Here is a 25,607-nt window from a genome sequence, read left to right as displayed (position 1 = left end):
TGAGTTTCTAAATAGTTGTCCATGTCTTTGTGACTGAAACTACTACTATTCAAATTACAGGTATTAGTCTTTATTTCATATCAAGGAAGACCCCAACACACTGTTGCCAGCAAGCTATTTATAAATGGCCATAAAAGCTTCCCTTTTGTCTCACAGTTCCACTAAAAGTGTGCTTTAAAGGTCCCATATTGTGCTCATTTTCAGGTTCATACTTGTATTTTGTGTTTCTACTAGAACATGTTTACATGCTGTAATGTTAAAAAAACAACTTTATTTTCCTCATACTGTCAGCCTGAATATACCTGTATTTACCCTCTGTCTGAAACGCTCCGTTTGCATTTTGACGGAATTGCAACAGAATTGTGTTGCTAGGCAACACCTTGGGTCCATTTGTACTTCCTGTCAGCTGATGACATTCACATACACTGCAACCAGGAAATAAACTGGGACACATTTAGAATGTTTAAGTTTCAAATTGTGTCAAGGATCTTAATATTGTATATTCGTAACATCACGAATGGGCAGAAATCCTGACAGCTTGTTTCAAATGCACAGTTTCTGAATACGGGCTGTGTGTATTTCCCTGTGGATTGAGCGTTTCTATACTTTTACAGTATTTATAAAGGACATAAGCCTGCTTTATAATAAAAAAAAAAAACATGAAAATCTCACTTTTGTATAATATGGGACCTTTAAAGTATATCCTAGAAGAACTTGGATCAGTACATCATCCATTCAGCTGTGGTTGAGTTGAGTTTCCTGCCTACAGATAACAGATTGACAAGCCCATAATAAGGATCAGCTGCGTGTGTAGACTCGTCAGTCCAGTGAAGTCACTGCTGTGCGCGCTTCTGATCTGACGGCATCATTGTTCTCTTTGCTGGAGCATCAGTCAGTGTGTTATCAGCATGAGAACCGCCTGGTTTAAGCGGTCAGTCGTGGTACTGGGAGGCTTTGGTCTCGTCCTCTGCGGGGTCATGTTTGTGATGAGTGGATATGATCAAGCTGCGGCTGACAAAGAGGACAAGCGTTCAGTCAGGAGGTTTTCTGACCTGGAGTCAAGCATCAGCAATCTCTGTGAGTTAAGGCAAATGATGATTCATTAATCTTTCTCTCCTATTTATAAAAGTTACTCTGATTTATTTCTTTCACATGGGGGTTCAATTAAAAATGTTTCACTACAAATGAAGATGGGGAGATGGAAAGAAAGTTCTAGGTTCAGTTTGATTTAACTCCATTGACATTGAAGTGGATTAAATGTCAGTTCACAGCACAAAAAGATGAATTACGGGTGATTCCTTGTGTTAAAATATTAGCTCAACACAGAATACATTTACTGAAGATGTTATCTATCCATTTTGAGAAGGAAAGGTTTTGCTGATATCATATTCCCCTTTGAATGTGAGCATTGTCCTACCCTTTTGTGTAAACTGATCCCAAACCTTCTTTTTGAACATTTATTGGGACAGCACATCTTATCACTGGCTAGGGTATTTATTTCACAATTTAATACTTTGATATAATTTCACATGCACATTTACCTTTTTTCTGTTCCTCATTATGAATTAATGTTAATTTATGTTCAACGTTTTTTACAGAGGGTTAAAAAAATGCTATAAAGCCTAGTGCCTTTCCTTGCTGTCACAACAAATTCTATTGAAAAATATTTAATTGAGGTTCCAAAAAAAAATGCATTCTTTCCCTGAGACCGGCTGATGAGATATTGAGCGGAATTTGATTTGAGATTTATTTGAGTTGCCTTATATCTTTTACATTTGTAAGATGCTTATGGAATAGTTATGGCTCACTAGCACAAATAAACAGGTTTCTGCAAAATAGCTATGACCATTTTATGTATAGTAGTTATACTATCCCATTATGTCCCCATCACCTTTAATTCCTCTAAGGTATTGTATGCCTGTTTGCAGACAAAACGATGACCCATGAGAAGAATGGTAGTAGGCTATGTATGTCACAAATGTATTTGTTTGGAGAGCAAAACATGCTCCATAATGTGGTTTTGAATATTAGATGAATGGCTTCTAATGGAACTTTTCTTAAAGTTTGCTGCTGATATTAAAGTTTCAGTCGGTAGAAATGGAGCAAATATGATTAAAATCAAAAGTTATAGTCGCTATATCCTGACAGTAGTGCATGAGACAGGTAATCTGAAAAAAATCATGTTCCTCTGTGTTCTCTGGTGCTCCGAACAGCATCTGCAAGAATTCACAGAACGGAAGAAAAAAACCAGTCAGACCAGAGCTGGAGCCTCGCCGCCTCAGATGTTAATCACTCACAAACTCCAATCAAACTGTCAACTGATCAAATATGAATCACTATTGCGTTACTGTAATGCCTATTTCACGCCTCAAATGTTTTCATAAACATCTTGTAGTGTACTGTTTAGCTGTAAAATGAGAAAGTTTGTGACCCGGCAGCCTTGTTGAGATCAGTTGAAGAAATACCAAGCACCGCCCACCAGCTGGAGCACAGCCAACAGGGACGCTCTCTCTCTCTAAAATGGCCTGTGATTGGCCAAAGTCTCCCGTCACGGGCTAGATTTTTTTAAAGCCTGATGACAGAGCCATGAGGAGGAGCAGAAGTCTAGTTATCTCTCAGAACACTTGAATTACTGCAGGTTTAATGATAGATGAGGTCAGACTTGAACCTATTTTATATTGTTTATTGTGTTTTTTATTGTTTCTAACCTTTTTTTTATATCATTACCTAGTCTCTCTCGTGTGCTTACCTAGCTTCCCTCTGGGTATCAATAAAATGTTATTTCATCAGAACATTCATCTTAAGGGAAATGCTTCATCTGTATTTAGAAAACATCTAGTCTACTATTTTCTGCAAAAAGTGATCATGCCTCTAGCTCATTTGACTCTCTCCCTGTCATCCTTTTTTTCCAGACAATGTCGTCAAATCTTTTGAAAAGAAGCAGGACAATCTGCAGAAAATGCTCGAAGAGGAAAGGGGCAGACAGAGAAAAGCTCCAGAGGTGGAACAGCCACCAGTCAAAAAGCAGCCAGAGCCAGAGAAGGAGAAACCTGCAGCAAAGATCCAGGACCAAAAGGAGGTCCCCAAAGAGAAAAAGTCCAATAAAGTGTTTCCCAACTCTTACCTGTTCAAGGAGTGGGGGGAGAATCTGTCTGAGGATGACCAAAGAGAGGCACAGGGTTTGTTTGAGAAGTACGGATACAACGTTTTTCTCAGCGATCGCCTTCCTCTAGATCGAGTTCTTCCAGATACCAGGGATAAAAGGTACACTGTGCCATTGTTACGTTCTGCGATTCCAAACCTGTCACTTTACTTCATACACAAATGTTGCACCCACTTCACTGTTTGCTGATTATTCTTCACCTTTCTGTTCATACAGTTTGTCAGATTTTGACAGTATTTACACAGCTTACTGATGAAAAGATTTCTGTTTCTGAATAGGTGTCTTAAAAAGATTTACCCAAAGGACCTGCCAAACGTGGGAGTGGTGTTGATCTACCTAAATGAGGCTCTCTCCATCCTCAAAAGAGCTCTGCGCAGCATCATCGACCGCACCCCTAAAAACCTGCTGAAGGAGATAATCATGGTGGATGACAATAGTTCCCATGGTTGGTTGGCAGCAACGCATCACTAGGCAAACATGTTTTAGGATGTTATAAATGATGTTTCATTGTGCAGATGCCAGTGCACAATGAATGATATATTGGGGAAATACACTTATTTGCTTTCTTGCTAAGAGTTGTAAAAGAAGAATGACACCACTGTCATCTCTGTATGGTAAAATATGAAACTGAAGTCAGCAGCTGGTTAGCTTATCTAGCGAAAAGACTGGACTGGAACTTTTGTCTCCCCACTCTGGCATTGAGAGTAAGTACCATATGGGAGAGACCATAGCGACGGAGCAACAACTATCTGGATGTGGATGCTCCATGGAAGCTCCGGCGTTCAGAGAAAGGATTAAAGTAAAAAAAAATTGCAGAGGAAGACTTAAAGGTCACCTATTATGCAAAATGCACTTTTCCATGTCTTTTAAACATCAATATCTGTCCCCAGTGTGTCTACAGGCCACCATAGTATCATAAAAGACCATCCTCTCTCTTTTTCTCCTCCTCCGTTTGTCCGGAAATGGGTGCAGAAAAAAAATTCGCTTTTTTCCTAGTCTTCTGACGTCATTAGAGAAATGCAAGCCATATAAGGGTTTCCTGGTCGAACCAGAGAGAACCTTCAGTAGCTGACCCCGCCCCACAGCGCGTCACTGTCTCTCCTCCTCAACCTAACTTGAGCAAAGTCTGCAAGAACCAGCAGAACAGGCTTCATGTACTCCCATCATCTAAATATAACATGTTCTTTCACAAAGGCTTTATGTAATTACACTGTTTAAACAGATGATATTTATATATTATATATATTTGATGTCATGCATGTAGCAGAATACAGGTAGTAAATAGTGACTTGTAAGCAACACAACACATTTCTGTTTCACAGTCAAACTTTATTTGAGTAGACAGATGACAATATTAATTATTCACAGCATTTGTAATCATCTCACCTGTTAGTTAGTTATGTTAACATGGTACAGGAGAAAGTCTTCAGCTCTGGTAAACTATGGTAAGCTAAGCTCCGGTGGTCTGTAGTCATGGTAACACAGAGACAGCTACTACTGTAAATAATATACCATTACTCTGATCTTCCATACATTTATCTTTTAGCAGAAATAATGAACTGACTACTGTTTCACATCTTCTATTTTCCACCCTGATGGTCGCTGTGTTTACACACCGTGTCATAGCGGTAGCATGTAGCTAACCCGTTAGCATTTAGCTACATGCTAACGGGTTAGCTTTGTATCTCCATGTAAACAGAGCCATCTGCTCTCAGCTGTCTGCTCTCCTCTGGGATGATTCTGTCGGTCATTTCTCACAGATGGATCTGTAAAGACAGACGTAAAACAGAGTGTATGTTTACGGTTTACAGAGTTGATGCATGAGGTAAACACTGAGTTAACTAACAGAGCTATAAATAGTATTATTTACCTGAGAGAAACCGTCAGGAAAACCTGGAATCTGGACCGCAGATGTTCATCATGTGTCGCCGATTTCTGATCAGATTCCTCCGGTAACGTGCGCTGGGTGAAGTTTCTGGTTTATAAACTTTAAAGTGGTTTATAAGCTCTATTCTAGCTGCCTCTCTCTCCACTCCTCTCTCCAGAGCTGCTCCGGGAGGGAGGGGGAGGGTGACGCTGTTGTTGTTGAGGAAGTTTGCTCTGATTGGTCAGCGTTTTCTGTCAATCAAAGTGGGAGGAGACAGGCTGTGAATCAGTGGTTTTCAGACAGAGGCTGAATTAGTCTCTGAGGCAGGCAGACTCAGGCTGCAGTATGAGAAGAATAAAGGGTTTTTTGAACATTGCAGCATGTAAACATGTTCTAGTGCAACATTAAAATACATCTATGAACCTGGAAATGAGCATAATATGTGACCTTTAAAGAGAGCGCTCCTGTCCTAGATGCGGCGAGGCATACATGCGCCTACGCAGGAGAAGTCGCCATAGACGCCAGACACCACAACTCTGCTATACTGCGACATACAGAGAGCTTATCAGCGATAGGCTTAATCAGCATTGTGTGAACTTGTTTTGGCAAGGGATGGATGTACAGGATGTTCATTTATATGTAAAAGTATGGCAGTATATTTTTGGCATCATTGGGCAAAAATTCCATAATAACCTTTCAGCATATTGTAATTCAGGTGTTCTGAGAGATTTCTGCACCTCATCATGGCTCTGTTTTCAGGCTTTAAAAAAATCTAGCCCGTGAGGTCAATCAGAGGTCATTTCAGAGAGAACGTTTTTATTGGCTGTGCTTCGGCTGGTGGGCGGTGCTTGGTATTTCCTCAATTGATCTCAACATGGCTGCCGGGTCACAAACTTTCACATTTTATAGCTAAACAGTACACTACAAGATGTTTCTGAAAACATTTGAGGAGAGAACTAGGCATTACAGTGACAGAATATTGATTCATATTTGATCAGCGCTGCCTAGTTTGATCGGACTTCGCGAGTGTTTGACAGCCGGCTCATAGATGGCAGCTGGAGGGCAGGCTCCATTTGCCTAATCATATTTGCTGCATTTCTACCCACTGCAGCTTTAACATGTTATACCTTGTTTGTTTAATCTGTACAAAAAACGAAGTTTAAAAAGAATTTGCTGTTCATGTGTTGGATACAGTAACAACATAAAATCAGGATGTTAAAGCTCCAGCACATTAGCCCCGGTAAAACCACAAATTGTTAAATGCCTATAATAACCGAAGTGTAAAAAAGACAAACAAGATTTAATGTGTTCATTACTGAGCTTTACAGTTTCTGCTACAGGTGGACTTTGTGACCTTTCGAGCTAGCTAGTTTCCCCTTGTTTTTATGCTAAGCTAAGCTAATCAGGTGCTGGCGGTAACCTTATATTTACCAGATAGATATGATGGTGGTATCGATTTTCTTATCTAACTCTCGGCAAGAAAGCAAATAAACACATTTCCCAAAATGTTGACCTGTACGATGTAACACAATGGCCCGCATTTCAAGGCTGTAAATAGTGGTAGTGTGGCACTGGATTGCAATATACTAAATGATGTTTCTCTTTTCTTTGTCCATCCTAACTTTAGATACACCTTTCAGTATAATGCAATCAGTCACAACATAAACTTACTTGACGTTAGAACAATTATTTAAATTGCATACTTATGTTTGGGATCATGTGAGGCATGTCTATGGTCGGGACTGTGGCTCCCTCTCAAAATCTTCTCAAGTCTGCTTTGCATTCTGGGTAGTCAGTGTGGAAACGTGTCATTCTCTAATCAATCTCGTCGAAACTTGCTATGGTAAAACCAATATCTGTCATGCCTCTTCTCCCCTAATCTCAAAACACATTCACACATTCTCCTCTCAATTCAGAGGACCTGAAGGGGGACCTCGACGCATATGTGAAGTCGCTCGAGCAGCAGAACCCAAGTCTCCGTATTACGAGAGTGAGGCACAATGAGCAGCGAGGCCTTTCATACGCCAGGGCTGCTGGGTGGAGGGCTTGTACTGCTGACGTGGTGGCCATCCTGGACGCACACATCGAAGTCCATGAGATGTGGTAAGAACGTGGCAAAATTAAATCCTTTTATACCATGGTTAATGTAGAACATTTTCACTGGTATATGTGTAATATTTGTAAGATAAGAGATAAGATATTCCTTTATAAGATATTAGTCCCACATGGGGAAATTTGCAGTAGTAGTCTTTAACATTATATATTAATTGCAGCTGTGCTAAACAATGTTTAGTATATTTTCTGCACAGTTATTAAATGTCAATACTGGGAAATGTCTATTCCACCACAAGGTACTGACTCTGATGCCAAAGTTGGCTCACGTCTTAGCTTTTGTTTAACCACAATAGTTTAATTATGAATAACGTCTTCAGGAACGCCCTGTTTACGCAGTTTCATACATTTGCAACAGCTCAGTGCAACCACATTCTGATCCCAGTACAGCCACTGTCTGATATACCGACTACTGAGCAGCTCCCTTGAGGTAATCAGGGCTTGCACAAGGGCATTGCAGTGGTGGCTGGCAATGAGGGAAGGGGAAGTGCTGCTCAGACTTGAAACCTTCAGATTCATTTGTTGTGCAATTTATAAAAAAAATTTATTAACAGCTAAATCTACACATCCGTATTGAACATTTTTCAGTCTCCCTCCACCTTTCAAATACTGCACCAATGCGCAGTTGGGTTGTGTAAAAAGGAACTAAGTGCACAAGGGATAAATTGGTCCCTTGACCTCTGACAAGGTGGCCATTGAGATTTGCTAAAGGAGTGACTGGTACTTGACAACGCATGCCAGCTCCCATTCATAAATGGAATGAGACAGAGGTATATTGAACAAGCAGTCTAACTGGTTGTTGAGTAAAGTTCAGATTGTTGCAGTGATGTGTGAATCACCTCTCCTCCCTTCCCGTCATGTAGGATTGAACCCCTGCTGACACAGATCAAAGCTGACCGAACGGTGGTGACGTCCCCTGTATTTGACAGAGTCAACTTTGATGACCTCAAAGTAATTCCATACTCTCCAGCAGCACATGCCTTCGACTGGGCTTTATGGTGCATGTATGAGGGTTTTACGCCAGATTATTACGAACTCAAAGACGGCTCATTGCCTGGAAAGTAAGTTAAAGAGAAAACAGTCAGTTTTGTTCCGATTTACACATGTGTCAAACAAATATAATGCCATGATCTTATTAATCATATCTTGGATAAGGCATTCTTGATTATCTAAAAACTTTACCTTTATGGTAATACTGTTGTACTCTGTAGAATATGGTTTCAATTATATAGCAGTAACAGTTCTCTTCTTTCACTTCAGAAGTCCATCGGTCATGGGGATCCTAGTGGCCGAGAGGAAGTTTCTAGGAGAAATTGGACTCCTCGATGAAGGAATGAAAGTGTACGGTGGAGAAAACGTTGAGCTGGGAATCCGCGTAAGTAAAGCATCACCTCTCTAACATCAAATCTTACACCTGATGACGCAGTCCCAGGCCAACTTGCAGCAATATAGAGTACAGATTCTGGCATCAGCACAATTACCCCTCTCACTTTGTAAAATAAACAGAGCTGTTTACCTCACAATCGTTGAGACGGAGGATAAAATGATACCCTGCCGTAATACCTTTCCGGAGTCGTAAAATCTTAACTCATGTTTTATTCACTTTCTTGATGGCAGTTAGATGAGAAGATTGATACCACTTTTGTGTCTGTATGGTAAATATGACGCTACAGCTAGCATTCAATTTGCTTAATATAATGACTGGCAACAGGAGGAAACGGCTTGCATTGCTCCGTCCAAAGGTCACAAAATCTACCAACCAGCACCTCTAAGTCTGATTTATTTAACACGTTATATCTAGTTTGTTTGTTTGTTATGTGCCGGACTGTTTCTTGGCTAGAGGCAGTAACTTCCTGGAGTCTCCGCTGGTCGTCTGGCAAATTTGGTAGAATGAGCTGGGGCCCTACAAACATTATGTGTTAAATGTGTATATATCAAGCGGCGGCGTTGCCCACAGTTTATAAACTTCTAAGTAGCTTTTATTTATTCTTAAAGAGGACCTATTATGCTTTAGTGCTTTTCCCCTTTCCTTGAGAGTTTTATACAGGCTTTACTGCCTGTAATGCCTTGCTTGAAGTCCTGCCTTTTCTTCCGTAACTTGGTGACGATACAGAGTGTTTCAGACAGAGGGTGTTTAAGACAACCGGTGTGAGAAAAGCAAAGCATTTTTGTTTTTTGTTTTTTTACTTTACAGCATGTAAACATGCACATCAAAATTAAGTCAATAGGCCCTCTTTAACTTTTGTTTTTATTCATGCTTTGCACTTTCACAATTATCATTGGTGACTGATAATGATTCAGTTTTACTGAGTAGTATAAAGTTAAAGGTGTGCTTTTTTTGCTCATAGGTGTGGACATGTGGAGGCAGTGTTGAAGTAGTTCCATGCTCCAAGATCGCCCACATCGAGAGGGCCCACAAGCCCTACCTGCCTGACCTGGCCCCAGCCATGAAGAGAAACGCCCTGAGAGTAGCAGAAGTTTGGATGGATGAATACAAACACAACATCAACTTGGCTTGGAACTTGCCATTTGAGGTACTTCATATGTAATCAAGAAGAACAAAAATGATGATGCCCTTTTTATGGCATACTGCATGCTTCTACACATAGGATGATGAACATCCAAGGGTACATAGATAATTGGTTGTGAGTGCATTTGAATTTCTTCAGTTACAATACGACAAACAAATCACGCCATATTCTCTGCAGAATCACGGAATTGACATCGGGGATGTCTCCGAGAGGAAAAAACTCAGGGAAAGGTTGAAGTGCAAACCTTTCAAATGGTACCTGGAAAACGTGTATCCCAAGTTGGATCCCTGGGACAACATTCTTGGTTATGGAGGAGTAAGTTTAGTTTAATGTAATGCTTTGTACGTGTGATAGAGGCAGTACAGGGGTGTGCAGGTTGTGTGCCACAGCACAGCCACATGCATTGCCACATTAAATTGTGTTTTATTGCTTCACTCCTACATGCCATAGTGTTCAATACATTGTCACTCACAAAATGATGAACTCCCCCACCTCTAGATGAAGAATCTTGATGCTGAAATGTGCTTAGACCAAGGCCCAGTGCCAGGTCACACACCCATTGCCTTCCCATGCTACTACTATGGACCTCAAGTAAGTAAAGCAGCTAAAAATGATTAATGATTATAGTCTCTGAGTTGCAAGAAATATACAGTCTGTTTGCCGCTGTTGGCTTATTTAACTGTCCGATCTGCTTGCTGCTTAACGTTTCTTTAATATATATTTTTAGATCACCTATTATCGCTCAAATGGTGAGCTCTATATCGGTGGCCTCAAGTCCCACAAGTACAATGACAACCGGTGTATAACTGACATCGGCAAAAAAGAAACGGAGCCTGGCCTTCACAACTGCAAAGAGGCTATGCAGAAAGGAATGGGGATTTACTGGGACTTCACTCAGGTACTACAAGTTAAACTAACATATATAGAAAAGTATATGAAAGTCAGGGAAGAGGTGTGGCAAAAGGGAATTTTTGTCAGGAAAATGGTTAGTAAAAGTCACCGTCTCACCCTTTTCAAATTAGAGGGTGGATGAGTTTAAGGTGACCCATAGCTCAAAATATTGACTGTGGTTGTCTGAATGTTTTATGATGATACTGTGCATTCGCAATCTTGACACTTATCGTCTTTTCTAGGGCAAAGAAGTGAAGAACAAACAGACAAAAAGATGTCTGGAGATTATAAAAGGCCAACTTCTAATACAGGAATGCTCCGGCCAAAGATGGGAAATCCAAAACATCATCAAGGCCTTTTAAAAAGAAGTGCACTTTTCTGCTCATAGGTCAGTGGGTATTATTGCCTGAATGTGTAAAATGTAAAAGAAAGTCAATGAAATTTGACAACCGCTATGACTCCTGTAATAATTTAAAGGTACACTATTTGAGGGATTTTGTAAATCTTATGTGACTTCTCTCTAAAGTCTGAATTTTGGAAATTCACTCAACATCTTATGAATGAACGTTAGGTCTGCAAGTAATTATTATTTCTACTATTCATTAATCTGCTTTTTTTTTGATTGACTGTACTAAACTGAAGTGTAAACATTGCCTATTGGAATAGGAGACTGTCAAAAATGCCATGGTTTTCAATGTACAAGAGAAAAATATATTGTTTAGTTCTATTCCTTTCATGTTTTAAGATCTAACTCTGTTGTTCCTACTGTGCTGATCAGATAAAATGTATAAAAGGGCTTGACTTGTCGGACTGTTACCGTGGATACAAACTCACTCCTGTTTTTTAAACAAAGGGAAGTTTAGTGGAGTTGATGCTGTAATAATGAGCATGACTCATGGTTGGTGATATGCAAGCGGTTTCCCAGTAGGTATTTATTACAGGTATGGTGTGGAAAAGGGACCACATTGACACAAGGCATCTTACCTCAGGCTGCTTATTAAAGGCATACCCACCTTTACGCAACTTAGAAATGCAAGTTAATCCTTTTTCCTCCCTTCAATCTTTCCACTCAAGGACACCAAATACATTCTATCCAAGCATAAAGGCTAATGCAAATATGTGGATTAACCCCTGGGTCAAATCAAAAGATGGGCATTTACGCTTTGACGTGTTGAGCTGTTTAAATAAAGTTTTGGCTGTACTGAATTTTGAACTTGAGTGTATACTGTATATTTCTTAATTATTTTGAGTGTATAAAGGATCTTGGTGTTTTCTAAAGGCTTGATGAATTATATTATTACCCACAGCCTTAATCTCTCGAGAGCCTTGACACCTGGTGTCAAGAACGGGGATAGCCATATTTGGGACTTAGTTCATGGATTTACAGACCATGGAGGGTGGTAGTCTTTTTATTTACAGCACACCTCAGTGGAGGCCAACAAAGTTGTTGTTGTGCTGAGACAAAGGCCGGATGTTTGAAATATTCTCAAATATTGATCATTGCCTTTTATTCTCATTTGGAAATAAAGATGATTTATTAAACCGGTTGATGTTTGAATTCTTTTTTTTAAATGAAGCTCGAGTCTATCATCTCTAAAAGCTGCACGGATGCTCAACATGCTGATACAGCTCAGATGTGCATATGAGGAAGATCAGCAGGTTATAATAAACTGACCTTTTAAATCAGTGAGCTGTCCTGTGAAATTGAGTGAGATACTGCACGATCTTATAAAGTCCCGCGTGCAAGGGTGTAATTTACAGGGGACATGTCTTTTTCATAAGGTTGTACAAATCTTTATTAACCAAATCTAAGGGATGCTTACCAAAAATCTTATAAATAATCCAAAATGTTTATCTTATGTATTCATCTAATGGCTAGTATATACATAATTATTTGATCTGATTAGACCTCTGCTCAGGTTTAAGGTGGAGCCAAAATATGCCTCACTTCCCAGCTAACATCTGTATGTGGGGCCCATGTGGGTAGTAAATGGGCTGAAAAATGGGCCCTATATGGGATTGTCAGCGGGTTCCATAATGGACCAATGTCAATTGCCCACATGGATTCCATGCAGGAGTACACTGGTTGTTATGTGGGCCCCAACTGGGCAACATACCCAAGACCCATCTTAGTCCCAGGTTTAAGTTCTTTGTGGGAACTACATTGGCTGAAATGTGAGTTGTAAGTGGGTTTGTCCACAGTTTCCATGTTGGCCCCATGCACTAATTTCCCAGTAGTGACCCAACTAGGACCCACACAGGTAGCTCCCCATGTGGGACAAATTTAGTTGACCCAAGTGGGCCCCATTTTGTGTTGCCCATTCTGAGCCCATGCACTAATTTCCCATTAGTGACCCACCTAGAACCCACATGGGACCTACTTAGTTGATCCAAGTGGGCCCCAGATAAGATGCCCTTTTTGGGCCCATACCCACTTGGTACCCAGGTACCCCCAGCATAACCCATGTGGGGCCCACATAACCATGTTATGTGAGTGTAGGCTACTATGGATTCGCATGCCAATGTTTATATTATGCATCATATATTATGTTTATTTATAGTTTGTTTGTTTTTGTAAAGCGCTTCAATAAGCTTCTTTAGCCACCATGTGTGGTTGCAGGTGTTTTCATGAAAGACTTGCTTCACCGGAAAAAGCCGACATCCTACGAACCTTCACCGGAAAAAGCCGACATCCTACGAACCTTCACCGGAAAAAGCCGACATCCTACGAACCTTCACCGGAAAAAGCCGACATCCTACGAACCTTCACCGGAAAAAGCCAACATCCTACGAACCTTCACCGGAAAAAGCCGACATCCTACGAACCTTCACGAACTCTGGTTTCCTAGCAACCAGTGTGTTGACTGTAGCTGAGTTTGTCGTGTCTTACAGGAGTCCGCTACAACTTTAACATACTAAACATACTATTTAAAGTCATAATGTTTAACGTGGATCTACTCTCAGACCGCGTCGCTAGGGCAAGTCTGCAGAGACGTCGCGACAGAGAGACTGAGAGACAAGAGAGGGTTTTTAATGACAAAGTGCGGACCATTGGGGTAAGCTAAGCTAACAGCTAACGTAGCCTCACTTTGCTCTAAACAGGCTTCTAAACTGCTGTCACGATGACCGGGTCTGTTTGTTTACAGGTTGTAAAGGAAGCCCTCAACATGCAGGTGAGAGAAAAAGAGAAACTAGAAGAGGCAGCAAGAGAGGAACAAGAGGCTCACGGTGAGTTAGATAAATGTCTTACTAATGCTGCCTGACCTCAAGGATTGTGTCAATGTTTGTTCTGGGAGGACAATGTATTACAAACAATAGCCTTTATAATACAGTATCACTCACTGATAAAAAAACTGAGTAATCAGGAAGGCCAGCTCTGTCCTGGGATGCCCCCTGGACCCAGTGGACGTGGTGGGAGAGAGGAGGATGATGGCTAAGCTGTCATCCATGATGGAGAATGACTCCCACCCCATGCAGGACACCAACTCAGCACTGGAGAGCTCCTTCAGCGACAGGCTGCTCCACCCAAAGTGTGTGAAGGAGTGCTATCGCAGGTCCTTCTTTCCTGCAGCTGTCAGACTCCACAACCAGCACTGCTCCCAGTAGACCACAACCAGCTCTGCTCCCAGTAGACCACAACCAGCACTGCTCCCAGTAGACCACAACCAGCACTGCTCCCAGTAGACCACAACCAGCACTGCTCCCAGTAGACCACAACCAGCACTGCTCCCAGTAGACCACAACCAGCTCTGCTCCCAGTAGACCACAACCAGCACTGCTCCCAGTAGACCACAACCAGCACTGCTCCCAGTAGACCACAACCAGCACTGCTCCCAGTAGACCACAACCAGCACTGCTCCCAGTAGACCACAACCAGCACTGCTCCCAGTAGACCACTTACACACCAAAAACTGACACTAACCTGATATTTTCAGGTGGAATTTCTTTCTTTCTCACTGTGCAATATCATTTTCCACTTGTGCAATTTTGTTAATAGTCTGTTTATTGTAAATACTGTATATACTGCTCCTATTTTGATACTTCCTTCTGTTTAAATGGTTCATATTTTGTTACAATTTGTTTAGCTCTTTTTTTTACTGTGTTAGCTGATGCATCTTGTTTTTTGCACTATCCCCTTTGCTGCTGTACACTGCAAATTCCCCCACTGCGGGACTAATAAATGAATATCTTATCTTATCATAAACATCCGTACACACATTATTGCCACTATGTTGTCTATTATGATAGTTGGCAGTTGGAAATTAAAGGTGTTATTGATAACAAATTTTATGTAGACAAATAATTTTTAAAAAAAATACATCCACAGAGCTTTTAGAAAGGTGGCAAATAAAAGTATGGCTTTTCCTAAAAAATATATATAATTGTGAACCTTTTCCAACCTTGTTTTGGACAGTCAATCAATCAACAGTCATAATCTCTAATTAAATGCATTGTGGGTGTTTTTACTCCATACAGATGCTTATATGCTCCATAATAGCAAGTTAGCTTGCCTCCTCCAAAGGAGAGAAGAAAAGGAGAAGCGTGCGATGGAAAAGACCATCGTTGACTACCGGCATCAGTACCAGCAGCCTTGGTGCCAGCGGGAGTATGACCTGAATGACCCAGACCGCTTTAGAAACACAGACCCGGGTGATGCACAGATGATGCCCCCTGGCCTGGTGGGCGAGGACCCCGACAGTGAGAGCAGGCGACAGAGACAGAGGGAGCAGCTCAGAGAGTGGCTCATCCAGCAGCAAAGTGAGCGAGCAGCAGAAAGACATCAAGAAAAGCTGGAGGGTAGGTTTGTCTGATCCCATACAGGATACAGATACTCAGTTCACATGCACTAAACATAACCTCACTTCATCTTCTCTACTGTTCTTCAGAGCAGCGCTATGACCAAAGCAGAGTAGACATGGACAACAAAGTGCTGCAGCTTCAGAGCACTGAGATGGAGAGGAGAAAAGAGGCAACTATTGCCACTAAAGAGTACAATCTGGCCAAGGTAAGTCACTCTGGTAATCGCCATCAGATAAAGGTGATTGAACCTACTTTGAAAACATGGGCGTATAACTTTTAATAGCCTAACATTACGTTTAAGCAACAAAGGAGTGATAAAGCTTGGAAACACACCTTGACACTTAAACTGCATGTATCTTAATTGGCATATTAGAGCATACAAAGGAGTTCCGGCTTAAGAAAACTGTTAGATAGTCTTAGGTTGTAACGGTATTAGATGAAAAGTAATGCATGTTTTTTGTGTTTATATGTCTTGTGGTGTGGTCTTGTATTAAGTTTTTAAGTTAAAACTGTGCAGCTTCTATCTCATTGATATATTCAATTAAAAAGTTAAGAGATATTTTGATTCATTTTAGACATTGAAATGGAATTGGAGGTGCAGTAACCACACTTTCTAAAACCCTTACCATTTTGCCGTGTCTGGACGGAGAAAGATTGCAGAGAAGCGTCGCCAGGAAAGGGACCGCAATGACGAGGGCAAGCTGGCAGGAGCAGATGCCGAACCCACCCTGGGCATGGTGGGAGGGCCTGGTATTTGCCCCAGCAGCGATAGGAGAGCCCCTCCGGAGAGCCTGCAGGAGATCATCCAGTTCCAGAAATATCAGATAGAGGAGAAAAAGGTAAAACAGGAACAAACGATACGTGAAACACATGCTCTTTTTTGATCATTTACTGTAAACAGCTGTTCAATGATCATGTGTCTGTGTTATATGTGCATCTGCAGAGGGTAGAACTACAGGAAAAGCAAGAAGAGGAGCAATATGATCGCTTCCGTTTGGACTCGGCTCGCACAGCTCTGTTAATAGAGAGGCAGCAGGCAAGACTGAACAAGCAGCTGAGACGACACCTGGACAGCACCAACGTCAAGCTGGCCGAAACACACAAACAACAGTCAGTAGCATTGTTCACTCCGTTGTACACACACAGTATATTCAAGCACAAAATGTCTTTGTTTCTAAACTGGTGTCATTTTAAGGAAACCGGACATTGAAAGAGGATCCATTGACGACAGCTTCTTCTCCAAATTCAACACCTGCAGCAGATGATGGACGGCACGCTTCGCCGATGTCTGGCTCATTACAGTGGCTAAGTATTCATTATGGTGCCACATGAGAAAAACACTGAATAAACTGAAGCATACCTTAAATCAACAGTTGTTTTCAATTATTATTATCAATTTATTTTCAGCAGGTCACAACATTTAAATATATCTGGATGATGCGGACAGTTGTCTAAATGGATCTTGGCTACTGCTGCAAAAAAATAGCCAAGGACAGACATTCATCCTTTCATTCACTCATTCATCATCCATAACCGTTTATCCTATTCAGGGTAGCGCCTACAGGTAATTTAAAGTCAACAATTAACCTGACCTGCATGTCTTTGGACTGTCGGAGGAAACCGGAGAACCCGGAGAAAACCCACGCTAACACGGGGAGAGCATGCAAACTCCACACAGAAGAGCCCCAAGCCGGGTTTGAACCTGCGAACCCTCTTGCTGTGAGGCGACGGTGCTAAACACTGCACCGTGCCTTAGGACAGACATTTTTTAATAGATTACATAAAATGTACCTACATGAACAAAATGCCAGTTATGCCCCTTTATATATCCACAACAGCTTAGAAAAAAAATACATTCAAGTGAAAAACTTGTAAAAATATACTCTCTTTCATGAACAGTGTTTCAAAGCTCACAGGATTTAACACCCATTTTAACAAGCTATCTATTACACTTTTACAAAGCACAAGCAAACCACAAGAAAACCACAAAGAATTAAATGACACTTTGCACCTCAACCGGTTAACAATGTGGTCTGGCACCGTTTCAAACATAGGCAAACCTGAATCATAAAGAGGACCTATTATGCTTACTTTCAGGTGCATACTTGTATTTTGGGTTTCTACTAGAACATGTGAACATACTTAAATGTTCAAAAAAAGGCTTTACTTTTCTCATACCAGCTGTGCTGCAGCACCTCTTTTCACCCTCTCTCTAAAACGCTCTGTTTGATCTCCTGCCCCGCCCCCTCCTGAATAGCCTAGTCTGCTCTGATTGGTCAGCTGGCCTTCTCTGTTGTGATTGGTCAACCGAAATAAACTCTTCGGACTCTGCTCCAGCTCCGCTCTAACTACAGTAGCTTTGTTTGAGGGCGTGCCAAACTAGCTGCTAGGCAGGTATTATGCAAATGTTTACTTGGTGACATCACCACGTTATGGAAGAAAAGGCGGGACTTCAAGCAAGGCGTTTCAGGAGCAGTGTTTCTGTGGGGGACTTTGGCATGGACTTTGGGCTTTGTAACTTTGCAGACATTTTACATGCACAGAAATACTATACACTAAAGGAAAGGCACAAAAGCATAATAGGTCCTCTTTAAAGTGCAAATATATTGATAATCCCTAATAAAACTAGACATAACAAGATGCCTTTGATCGAAGCTATTTTATATGTGCAGTTCAAGTAATCCCCCTAAATGTTATGGACCAGTTTCACACTGGCCAGTTTATTTACTGTATAAAGCCAACTCCACTTTGTGGCAACAGGGAACAGTAGGCCTTTTTCACAGATGTGACCTGTCATAGTAGGAAAGCACAGGTGTTACTAATAGCATTAAGAATGGCTCTGTTCTATCATATTCAGTCATCATTCATTTCCTTATCTATCACAGTGCTTTTCCTACTGTAACATGTCACTTTGTCTTTTGTCGAAAAGGACCATATCTAACACTGAACTAGTTTTGTTGTCCCAAATTTGTTGCTACCACAAACCTGCTCACCTGTGCAACACTGTTTTCCACATTTCCCATTACCATTTATGATTTACCTGTGCTACAAGGTCGTTTCTTTCTCAAAGGAAGCATGAGGGCATTTGAAGACTGCCCTACAGACGATGTTTTAAAAAAAAAAAATCATAGTTTCTTTCTAAAAGGCATTTTCAGAGACAAACTTATCCCATCTTCTCTGCCACAGGGCCAGGGCTTTCTCCTGTTGCTTTGGAGTCAAAGAACTGTACCTGAAAGACAGACAGGGAGATGTCAGTGAGCGGTCCACTGAGGCATGTGAACACTCGCGCACGATTCATGTAATTTGTAAATCGCATCTCTCGTCATCTCAGCTGAACCTCACCTGATAGAGTTTATGGCCAGCTCTTTGAGGGAGCCTAAATGGGATCTAATCCCACCGAAGCCCACAAAAGCTTCATAGAAGTCATAAGAGAGTCCAGAGGAACCGAACATGGCAGGGTCATCAGAACTGATGACCACTGGGTGGTTCTCTGACATCAGTGCAGCTGCCGGGTGGTTTCGCATATCATTTACTAGCTTCAACACCTGAATCAGGACAGGAAAGGAGATGTTTAAAAGATGCACAATCAATTTAATTACATCCTTGTTTAATAAGATTTTATGTATTACACAAAAAGTAAGTATCATTATTGTACAGTATGGTTTACAAGATGATAGTGCACCTGGTTGGAGATGGGACACACTTCCAGAGCCACCCCTCTCTTTCTGGATAGATCTTTGGCCACTGGGTGGCGAAGCAGAGCAAATCCATGGCCAATACGGGAAGTGTTCAACAAAAGAGCATCCAGCAAGTTCTGGTCTACTTCTGTGCCCTCGAGATCTACATGCAGCAGAGAGAAATCAAAATGCATGCTATTTTGGGATGTTTTTATAACACAAAGTGTGATGGTTCTTAAATGATTTATATTTCCTCTACCTGAATTTCACTCTTGGTAAGGATTAGATTTTTTGATTGTCCTTTGCTAAGAACTCTTTTCGTCTATAAACAAACATTTAGCTTTTATGGCATATGTTTAATATTTCCCCTTCATGTCAGTTTACCGGAAAAAAACAACAACATATCTACAGAGTGCTACAAGAATGAGTCCTAAAACCTGGAAATGAGTTAGCATTTTAGCACTTCCGGGTTCCCTCGTCTGGAAGTCAGTTGGTTTTTTGAATGGATTTTTAGTTAGATGCCTGAAATAAGGTCTGTGGTTAAAACAAGCTGAAGAGATTTTAATGTCTTGTTCTATGATATAAAATATGTCAGTAAATATCCCACTTGTGAATTTTGAAGCCTTTATCTTTCTTAAAAAAGGCGGTTACCAATAAGGGGCTAAATGAGACTACTTAACGCCATCACGCCAACTCATCCGCCTTTACAGCCTCGTGTTTACTCGCGTTCATGCGACCGTAGTGTAGTTCGTTTATAGCTTAACGTTAGCTTTTTACTTCTGACTTTTACTTCAAAAATCATAAAAGTGGTGCTCATTTGTGAATATTATATTGCTGAACAAAATGCGCAAGTATCATAAACGTTTGTTTGCCACAAAGCTTATTTTATGCAATAATCCAAAACCCAATGGAAAAATCCCATTGGCTTTTTGTTGAGGTAACCCAGGGCGATGCTAACTTCCTGGTTGGCCTACAATAATACGTCATCCCTGGAGCACTCTATAGTACCCTGTTTGTGCTTAAACTTACACATTAGTTACACATTAATATGTTATTGTTTCACTTTGAATCTTATTGTATTTTACATGCAAGGCATGCAGACAGCTGCTACTACTGTTTCACATTTATATGGATAAGGTTGATTATCCCTAAACCTCATGTACGGATGAAGCCACATGCTGCAGTATACGATGTGTAATACTGTAGCTGTACAAACTGAAAGGTTGTGAGCTCACTGGTCTCTCCAGCGTGGAAAAAGAAAGGAAGCGTCACCCCTCTCTCTGCTGGCAGCGACAAGGCATCTCTGAAGTACCACAAGGGTCTGCCTCTGTCCTCACGGCCCACCTGTGCACGTAGAGAAGAAGTGAAACACCTTTTTTCAACAAATAGAGAAGTCGTGCTTTTATAGTAGACATGTTTAAGTTTGCTTTCACTGTTTCAAAAGCGTTAGATTTAACCATCTGAGACCCACAATAGACCAGTTTTTGTATTTTTTAGGGGGGTACAGGGGGTCTTTAGGGGAGATAGCAGGTCAGGTCAGCTCAGAACTGCTCAGAAGCCCCCCTTGTTGTCAATATAACTAGGAAAGATTCATGAGACTGTGATTATCCTAGAGGTCAACACAGATCATTTTATACAGTGAGGTCAAGTTTCAAAAAATGGTCTCACTATATGAAATGGCTACTATGGGGACTAACATCATCACACATGAATACAATTAGGCTCATTGGATCCACAAGAGTCTCAGCTTTACAGTGATACCCGATTTATGCAATTCCAAAACTGTTTATGGACCCCAGTATGCAGACATTTTCAAATACACCATTTTTTGAATAGGTGAAAATAACACATTTATACTGCATGCCCAAAACTGCATGGTTTATGCTTGAAACTGCATGTGATTATCATAAAGAGGGCATGTCTGTAAAGGGGAGACTTAGAACCCATTTTTATTGCAATGGGTAGAAATGGAGCAAATATGATAAAAAAAAAAGAAGTGCTGCTGTCTATGAGCCGGCTGTCAATCACTCACGAACTCCGACCAAATATAATGCCTATTTCTCACCTCAAATGTTTTCAGAAACATCTTCTAGTGTACTGTTTAGCTGTAAAATGATAAAGTTTGTGGCTTGAGGAAATACCAATCACCGCCCACCAGGAGGTGCAGAAGTCTAGTTTTCTCTCAGAACACTTGAATTACAATATGCTGAAAGGTTGTAAATATACTGCCGCTTACATTTTCACCATCCGCATTATAAGTGAAACTAAAAATCAGTCAGTACAAACAGACAAACTTCTTACCAGGTCAAAACCAGCCATGATATCTGGGAAGTCTCTCTGTAGCTTCATAGCCTCCTCCACAGCTCTGGCCATCACAGATGCATTTACTCCCCTGAAGCATACAGTACAGTGTGTGATCAGTGAATACATCAACATCCTCTTATGTCTGCTAGTGAGCCAATGAGCAGTTCGCCATTCACACTAATAAGTCAAATCTGTTCTAAGGGGAGTTGACACCTATTGATTGTGAAGATGACCCTTGCTCCAAAGAAGTCTGGGTGGTCTGCCGTGAACTGTCTGGTGACCTCCTGGTAGGTCTTCAGAGTCCAGGCTGTGTCATGAGTGCTGCCGTCCAACTCGTATATCTGAATACCAACAAAAAAAAAACGCCACTTAATAACAATGATAAATTGACAGACAAGTGAATGCACTGAACACACGAGGCATGACATTAGTGTACCTCTGGGAGTAAAGCTCGCAGTTCCAGGTACATGACGTTGTCCATGTAGAACTGGGTGAGACCTTGGTAGTAATAGTCTCTGAACACAGGAGCGTATGTGACCAGGCCCCACACTGCAAGGAAGGCCTGTTCAAACTTATCCCAGACCACATCCTGACTGGGGTACACTGTTTCTGGATCCTGATAAGTGAAGAGCGTCATGTTGCCCATGATGCTGTAAATATGAAGAGATGGTTGTGATCCGATGATCTGTCATTTACCAATGCTGTTGATGACGCTAAACATTTCTATGTAGAAGACATGGAACTTTCGGGAAACCACCGCTTACTTGGAAAACAGCGCATCTGCAGTGCTGATCTCACGCTGCACTTTAACCAAAACGTACAACCAATAAAGTAATCAAAAAATGTTTCTCTTCAGTATTAATAACCCATCTGTTTACATTTAATATTTAGAGACCTCTCTTTTCATATCCTGTCCATGCATCTTGTTCCAAAAAGGAAATACATTTAATTAAAAGAGTAATTAAATCATTTTATTGGACCTTTAAATACAAACTGTCTCATGTTAAACTTCCTGACTAACAAAGATGATCTAAACAGATTAATATAACAATAAAGTCTGTTTGGATTCATGTGTTTAAGGACTTATTTCCTGTTAGATACTTCCTCTTTTCCATGTGGGTTTGAGGTAACTGACTGTTGTTGTTGTTGTTGTTGTTGTTGTTGTTAACAATATACAACAAAAAGTCATTAATGATAGGTAGGCTTCAGTAATATTACTGAAACTATTTACTTTTGTGTTGACACAATGATAACTTAGAGGTGCATTTGAGGTCACTGGCGCACAGTGGAAAAGTGCAAACTGGTACATTTCACAGTACAATAAATTAGTCTGTGCTGTTGGACATGAACATGACAAACCAATATGTAGACTCAGAGAAGAGCCCAATCATCAGGATGGGATTACATATAGTTAAAATATACGCTTTTCTGTGGCTTGATTATTATTCTGAGGTATTCTTTGAATTAAAAATGTATCCTCTCCAAGCTCATCAAGAAAAAGAAACTCACCTGTTGTCGAAATCCGTGGTATTGACCATCTTGGCCCTGAGGTTTTCCAGCAGGGTCCAAGGGGAGCATAGTGGCAGAGCTTTGGGCCATTGGGACGAGAAGATGAATCTGATGGATCGTTTGTCAGTGAAGCACATGTAGCAGTGGGGCCGATAGGTTACGTTCATCACCAGCCACTCCACGTCTACCATGGCAAAGTCATGGACATGGAGAGCTCCCCCTGAAACAGTGAATTACAAAATTATAAAGAAATACAGAACTTGGACATTGGATTTATTAAAAACTTGTAGGCTAAATATTCCCTGTGGAGAAAGCCAACATTTGTGATTTTCCAGCGTTGCCATGGTAATCAACCTCCAAATCAGTATTTGAATGCTTTGTTTTTTGTTTCTTTTTATATAAATATGTAATAATAAAGTATAAATCCCCAAATACCCCATGAAATAAGGAATAATCCCACAATAGTATTCATTCTTCATATTCAACATTAATTATTATTAGTTATTCTCTGCGGATATCGCTGTTTGCTCTGTGTTTTGTTCTGTGTAGAGGTGGCCACCACTGTTTAACAGACGGGCTTCACTAGATAGAACTTTGAGGTTTTGGTGCTTCCGTGTAGTTTGTGTTGGAGTCTGAACAGCGTAGCCACACGTAAGCGCGCATGGGACAGAGGAAATTCAAAAAAGCTACCCATTATAACACGCAGATCACAAGCAATGACAAAAGTGCGAGATGTGTATAAACATGCTATGAACACATTTGGAGGGGTGAGACTGAACACACCTTTAGGCATCTTCTGGAGCAGGTTGAAGATGGGACTGGTCCTGATGAGGTCCCTGGCCTTGAAGAAGTGCATGGCGGGAGGAAAGTCTGCTCTCACTACCTCCTTCTGCTTCATTTGAAACAGAAGAGCGTCCAGCCGCTGCTCAGCATCAGTCAACACCACCTGCCCACCTGTCTGCATGGAGGCCTCCAGCTGTATGAGGGCCTCTCTCTGCCTGGGGTCCGGCATGGACAGGCCACCGGTCAAGTAGCACAAGAGGAGACAGGCCACAGCCGCGTGGGGGCGCTGTAGAAAGCCTGCCATGGTCCCTGAGAGAGTGTGTGAAGCTGTGAGATAAAACATAAACAGGGTTAAAGCCAACCTCACAGAGAAGTCAGGGATGCTTGTTTCGAGAACCGAAAACAGTTGTTCTAGTAAGTAAACCTTCAACACCTAACATCAGCTGGAATAGCGAAAAAGATGACTAGGTGTTTGTTTCCACCCCCGTTTACACACTAATACTAACGTTACCGAGTCAAAAGAGAAGCAATGATGTAAAGTAACATCCTCAAGTGTATGACTCCTGTAAAGTTACACAATAAGGGGGAAATTAACTAGTGATGTGTTGGTTGTGAACGAGTCGGGTCTTTGAGCCGGCTCTTTTAAGTGAACGATAAGAGCCGGCTCCCGTCCGAGAGCCGTTTTCTTTATTCTTTTTTTTTTTATTAATTCAAGGCAGAATGATAATACGATCTTCTCCGCGCCACGTCACTCCATGCACTGACTGTGACTGAATGTTGTGTTAATGACGTCTGCGCGACCAATCAGGTGATGACAGACAAGAATCATACCATCAAGCAGGGAGGGGCGGGGGTGCGCGGTGCGCTGACGGTCTACAGGTACAGAGCAGTAGGGAGAGGAGAGAAAAAGAGAGAGGAGTGCGGTGCGCGAACAGCAGAAAAGATGAGTGACAGTCGGAAACGAAGCAGCATGTAAAATTATGATATTCTGGAAATTATAAGGTTTAGTATAATTATATTGAATAATTTAAGTTATATATATGTGCACACATACTAATCATAGGTCAAAACAGCACTAAATTTGGCTGAACTATAAAAGGCAGAAGTGGTAAAACGAAGAGCCGTTTGGGAGCCGAAAGAGCCGGCTCTTCTTGGTGAGCTGAGTCAAATGATCTGGCTCACTAAAAAGAGCCGGAATTCCCATCACTAAAATGAACTAACAATAGCAAGCTAGGTTTACTGGTGCAGGTTATGGTTACTGTGTTATAAGGAGCAACTTTGATTTGTTTTTAATAGGCTGAACAGACATAAGTCAAAGAAACCCGGTTACCGGTACATTACCTGACTTTAATCCTAGCCGTACACAGTCTTATAGATGTAATTGAGAGTTGGTACCGTTAGCTGGTAGCTTATAGACGGTTCTGTCAACAGTCCAGTCCAGTCTCCTCAGAGGACCACTGCGACACTTCCTCGACGGTGTCAGCTGATTATACGTGTATGCTTTGGTGAAATATCTTACTTTATTACAGCAGTGTCACAAAAATAAACAAGCAAGCAGATAAACACTGCTAAAGCTAGTTTGGGGGGTTGTTTTGTTTCCTCCTGTGTTCCGCCTGTCAGTCAGTCAGACTACCCTCTTCCTCTAAGTCCCGCCCCCCTCTGTGATTGGCTGACATTCACCCCTGGTGTGGATGTATAAGTAATGCCCTGATGCACTGTTGGGACACACTGGTTTATGAGTTGTTTTTGTTTTTTAGGCAGACACTTTGCATCACAATTATGCGTTTATTATATATAAAAAAAAAAAAAACTGTAAAAAATACTGGGCTTTGGCAGTAATTTAAAAAAAAGAAAATGAAAAATATATAATACTTTTTGTTGCATGGCATACTATATGTATCAAACTACTGATAATTAAAGCAGCAGTGGGTAGAAATGGAACAAATATGATTATAAAATAATATATATAT

The 25,607-nt window shown here is 41.1% G+C and overlaps 3 protein-coding genes across 7 annotated transcripts; 2 read left to right on the top strand and 1 right to left on the bottom strand.

Annotated features, from left to right (window-relative positions):
• Positions 1 to 789: 789 nt before the first annotated feature.
• LOC141765697 (putative polypeptide N-acetylgalactosaminyltransferase 8) lies at positions 790 to 12,106 on the top strand. Its single transcript, XM_074631882.1, has 11 exons — positions 790 to 1,077; positions 2,913 to 3,264; positions 3,442 to 3,608; positions 6,947 to 7,133; positions 8,006 to 8,203; positions 8,403 to 8,517; positions 9,491 to 9,676; positions 9,851 to 9,988; positions 10,172 to 10,264; positions 10,401 to 10,571; positions 10,807 to 12,106. The coding sequence occupies exons 1-11, from the start codon at positions 909 to 911 to the stop codon at positions 10,924 to 10,926; spliced, it is 1,896 nt and encodes a 631-aa protein (XP_074487983.1). The 5' UTR covers positions 790 to 908; the 3' UTR covers positions 10,927 to 12,106.
• Positions 12,107 to 13,403: 1,297 nt separating this feature from the next.
• Positions 13,404 to 16,730, top strand: ribc2 (RIB43A domain with coiled-coils 2). 3 transcript variants are annotated; one of them, XM_074631881.1, is made up of 7 exons: positions 13,405 to 13,620; positions 13,711 to 13,792; positions 15,041 to 15,361; positions 15,451 to 15,569; positions 16,018 to 16,203; positions 16,308 to 16,474; positions 16,560 to 16,730. In XM_074631881.1, exons 1-7 carry the CDS (start codon positions 13,504 to 13,506, stop codon positions 16,627 to 16,629), a joined length of 1,062 nt encoding a protein of 353 aa, XP_074487982.1. In that variant the 5' UTR covers positions 13,405 to 13,503; the 3' UTR covers positions 16,630 to 16,730. The 3 variants fall into 3 exon arrangements, with proteins under 3 accessions (XP_074487981.1, XP_074487982.1, XP_074487980.1); XM_074631880.1 differs by having other exon boundaries at positions 13,404 to 13,605; positions 16,308 to 16,730; XM_074631879.1 differs by having other exon boundaries at positions 16,308 to 16,730.
• Positions 16,731 to 16,737: 7 nt separating this feature from the next.
• ada2a (adenosine deaminase 2a) lies at positions 16,738 to 25,293 on the bottom strand. 3 transcript variants are annotated; one of them, XM_074631877.1, is made up of 10 exons: positions 24,979 to 25,293; positions 23,638 to 23,964; positions 22,855 to 23,074; positions 21,782 to 21,995; positions 21,559 to 21,686; positions 21,343 to 21,433; positions 20,277 to 20,385; positions 19,047 to 19,204; positions 18,707 to 18,909; positions 16,738 to 18,593 (listed from the first exon to the last, which is right to left on the bottom strand). In XM_074631877.1, the coding sequence occupies exons 2-10, from the start codon at positions 23,939 to 23,941 to the stop codon at positions 18,503 to 18,505; spliced, it is 1,518 nt and encodes a 505-aa protein (XP_074487978.1). In that variant the 5' UTR covers positions 23,942 to 23,964; positions 24,979 to 25,293; the 3' UTR covers positions 16,738 to 18,502. The 3 variants fall into 3 exon arrangements, with proteins under 3 accessions (XP_074487978.1, XP_074487979.1, XP_074487977.1); XM_074631878.1 differs by having other exon boundaries at positions 25,033 to 25,293; XM_074631876.1 differs by lacking the exon at positions 24,979 to 25,293 and having other exon boundaries at positions 23,638 to 23,995.
• Positions 25,294 to 25,607: the final 314 nt, after the last annotated feature.

This window comes from Sebastes fasciatus, chromosome 4 (genome assembly GCF_043250625.1).
Source record: "Sebastes fasciatus isolate fSebFas1 chromosome 4, fSebFas1.pri, whole genome shotgun sequence".
In the NCBI taxonomy this organism is placed as follows: domain Eukaryota; kingdom Metazoa; phylum Chordata; class Actinopteri; order Perciformes; family Sebastidae; genus Sebastes; species Sebastes fasciatus.
Note: the sequence above shows the minus strand (reverse complement) of the source record. Positions and strands in the feature narration are given on the sequence as shown.

Coding starts and splice junctions, on each gene's coding strand:
- ribc2 (XM_074631879.1), top strand. CDS start 13,504: ATGTTTAACGTGGATCTACTCTCAGACCGCGTCGCTAGGGCAAGTCTG. Junction 13,793..15,040: donor AGAGGAACAAGAGGCTCACG/GTGAGTTAGATA, acceptor TACTCCATACAG/ATGCTTATATGCTCCATAAT. Junction 15,570..16,017: donor AAGAGTACAATCTGGCCAAG/GTAAGTCACTCT, acceptor GGACGGAGAAAG/ATTGCAGAGAAGCGTCGCCA.
- ada2a (XM_074631876.1), bottom strand. CDS start 23,980: ATGTTTTATCTCACAGCTTCACACACTCTCTCAGGGACCATGGCAGGC. Junction 23,075..23,637: donor GCTCCAGAAGATGCCTAAAG/GTGTGTTCAGTC, acceptor TCACTGTTTCAG/GGGGAGCTCTCCATGTCCAT. Junction 18,910..19,046: donor TGTGTCCCATCTCCAACCAG/GTGCACTATCAT, acceptor GTCCTGATTCAG/GTGTTGAAGCTAGTAAATGA.
- LOC141765697 (XM_074631882.1), top strand. CDS start 909: ATGAGAACCGCCTGGTTTAAGCGGTCAGTCGTGGTACTGGGAGGCTTT. Junction 1,078..2,912: donor GTCAAGCATCAGCAATCTCT/GTGAGTTAAGGC, acceptor CTTTTTTTCCAG/ACAATGTCGTCAAATCTTTT. Junction 10,572..10,806: donor TTTACTGGGACTTCACTCAG/GTACTACAAGTT, acceptor CGTCTTTTCTAG/GGCAAAGAAGTGAAGAACAA.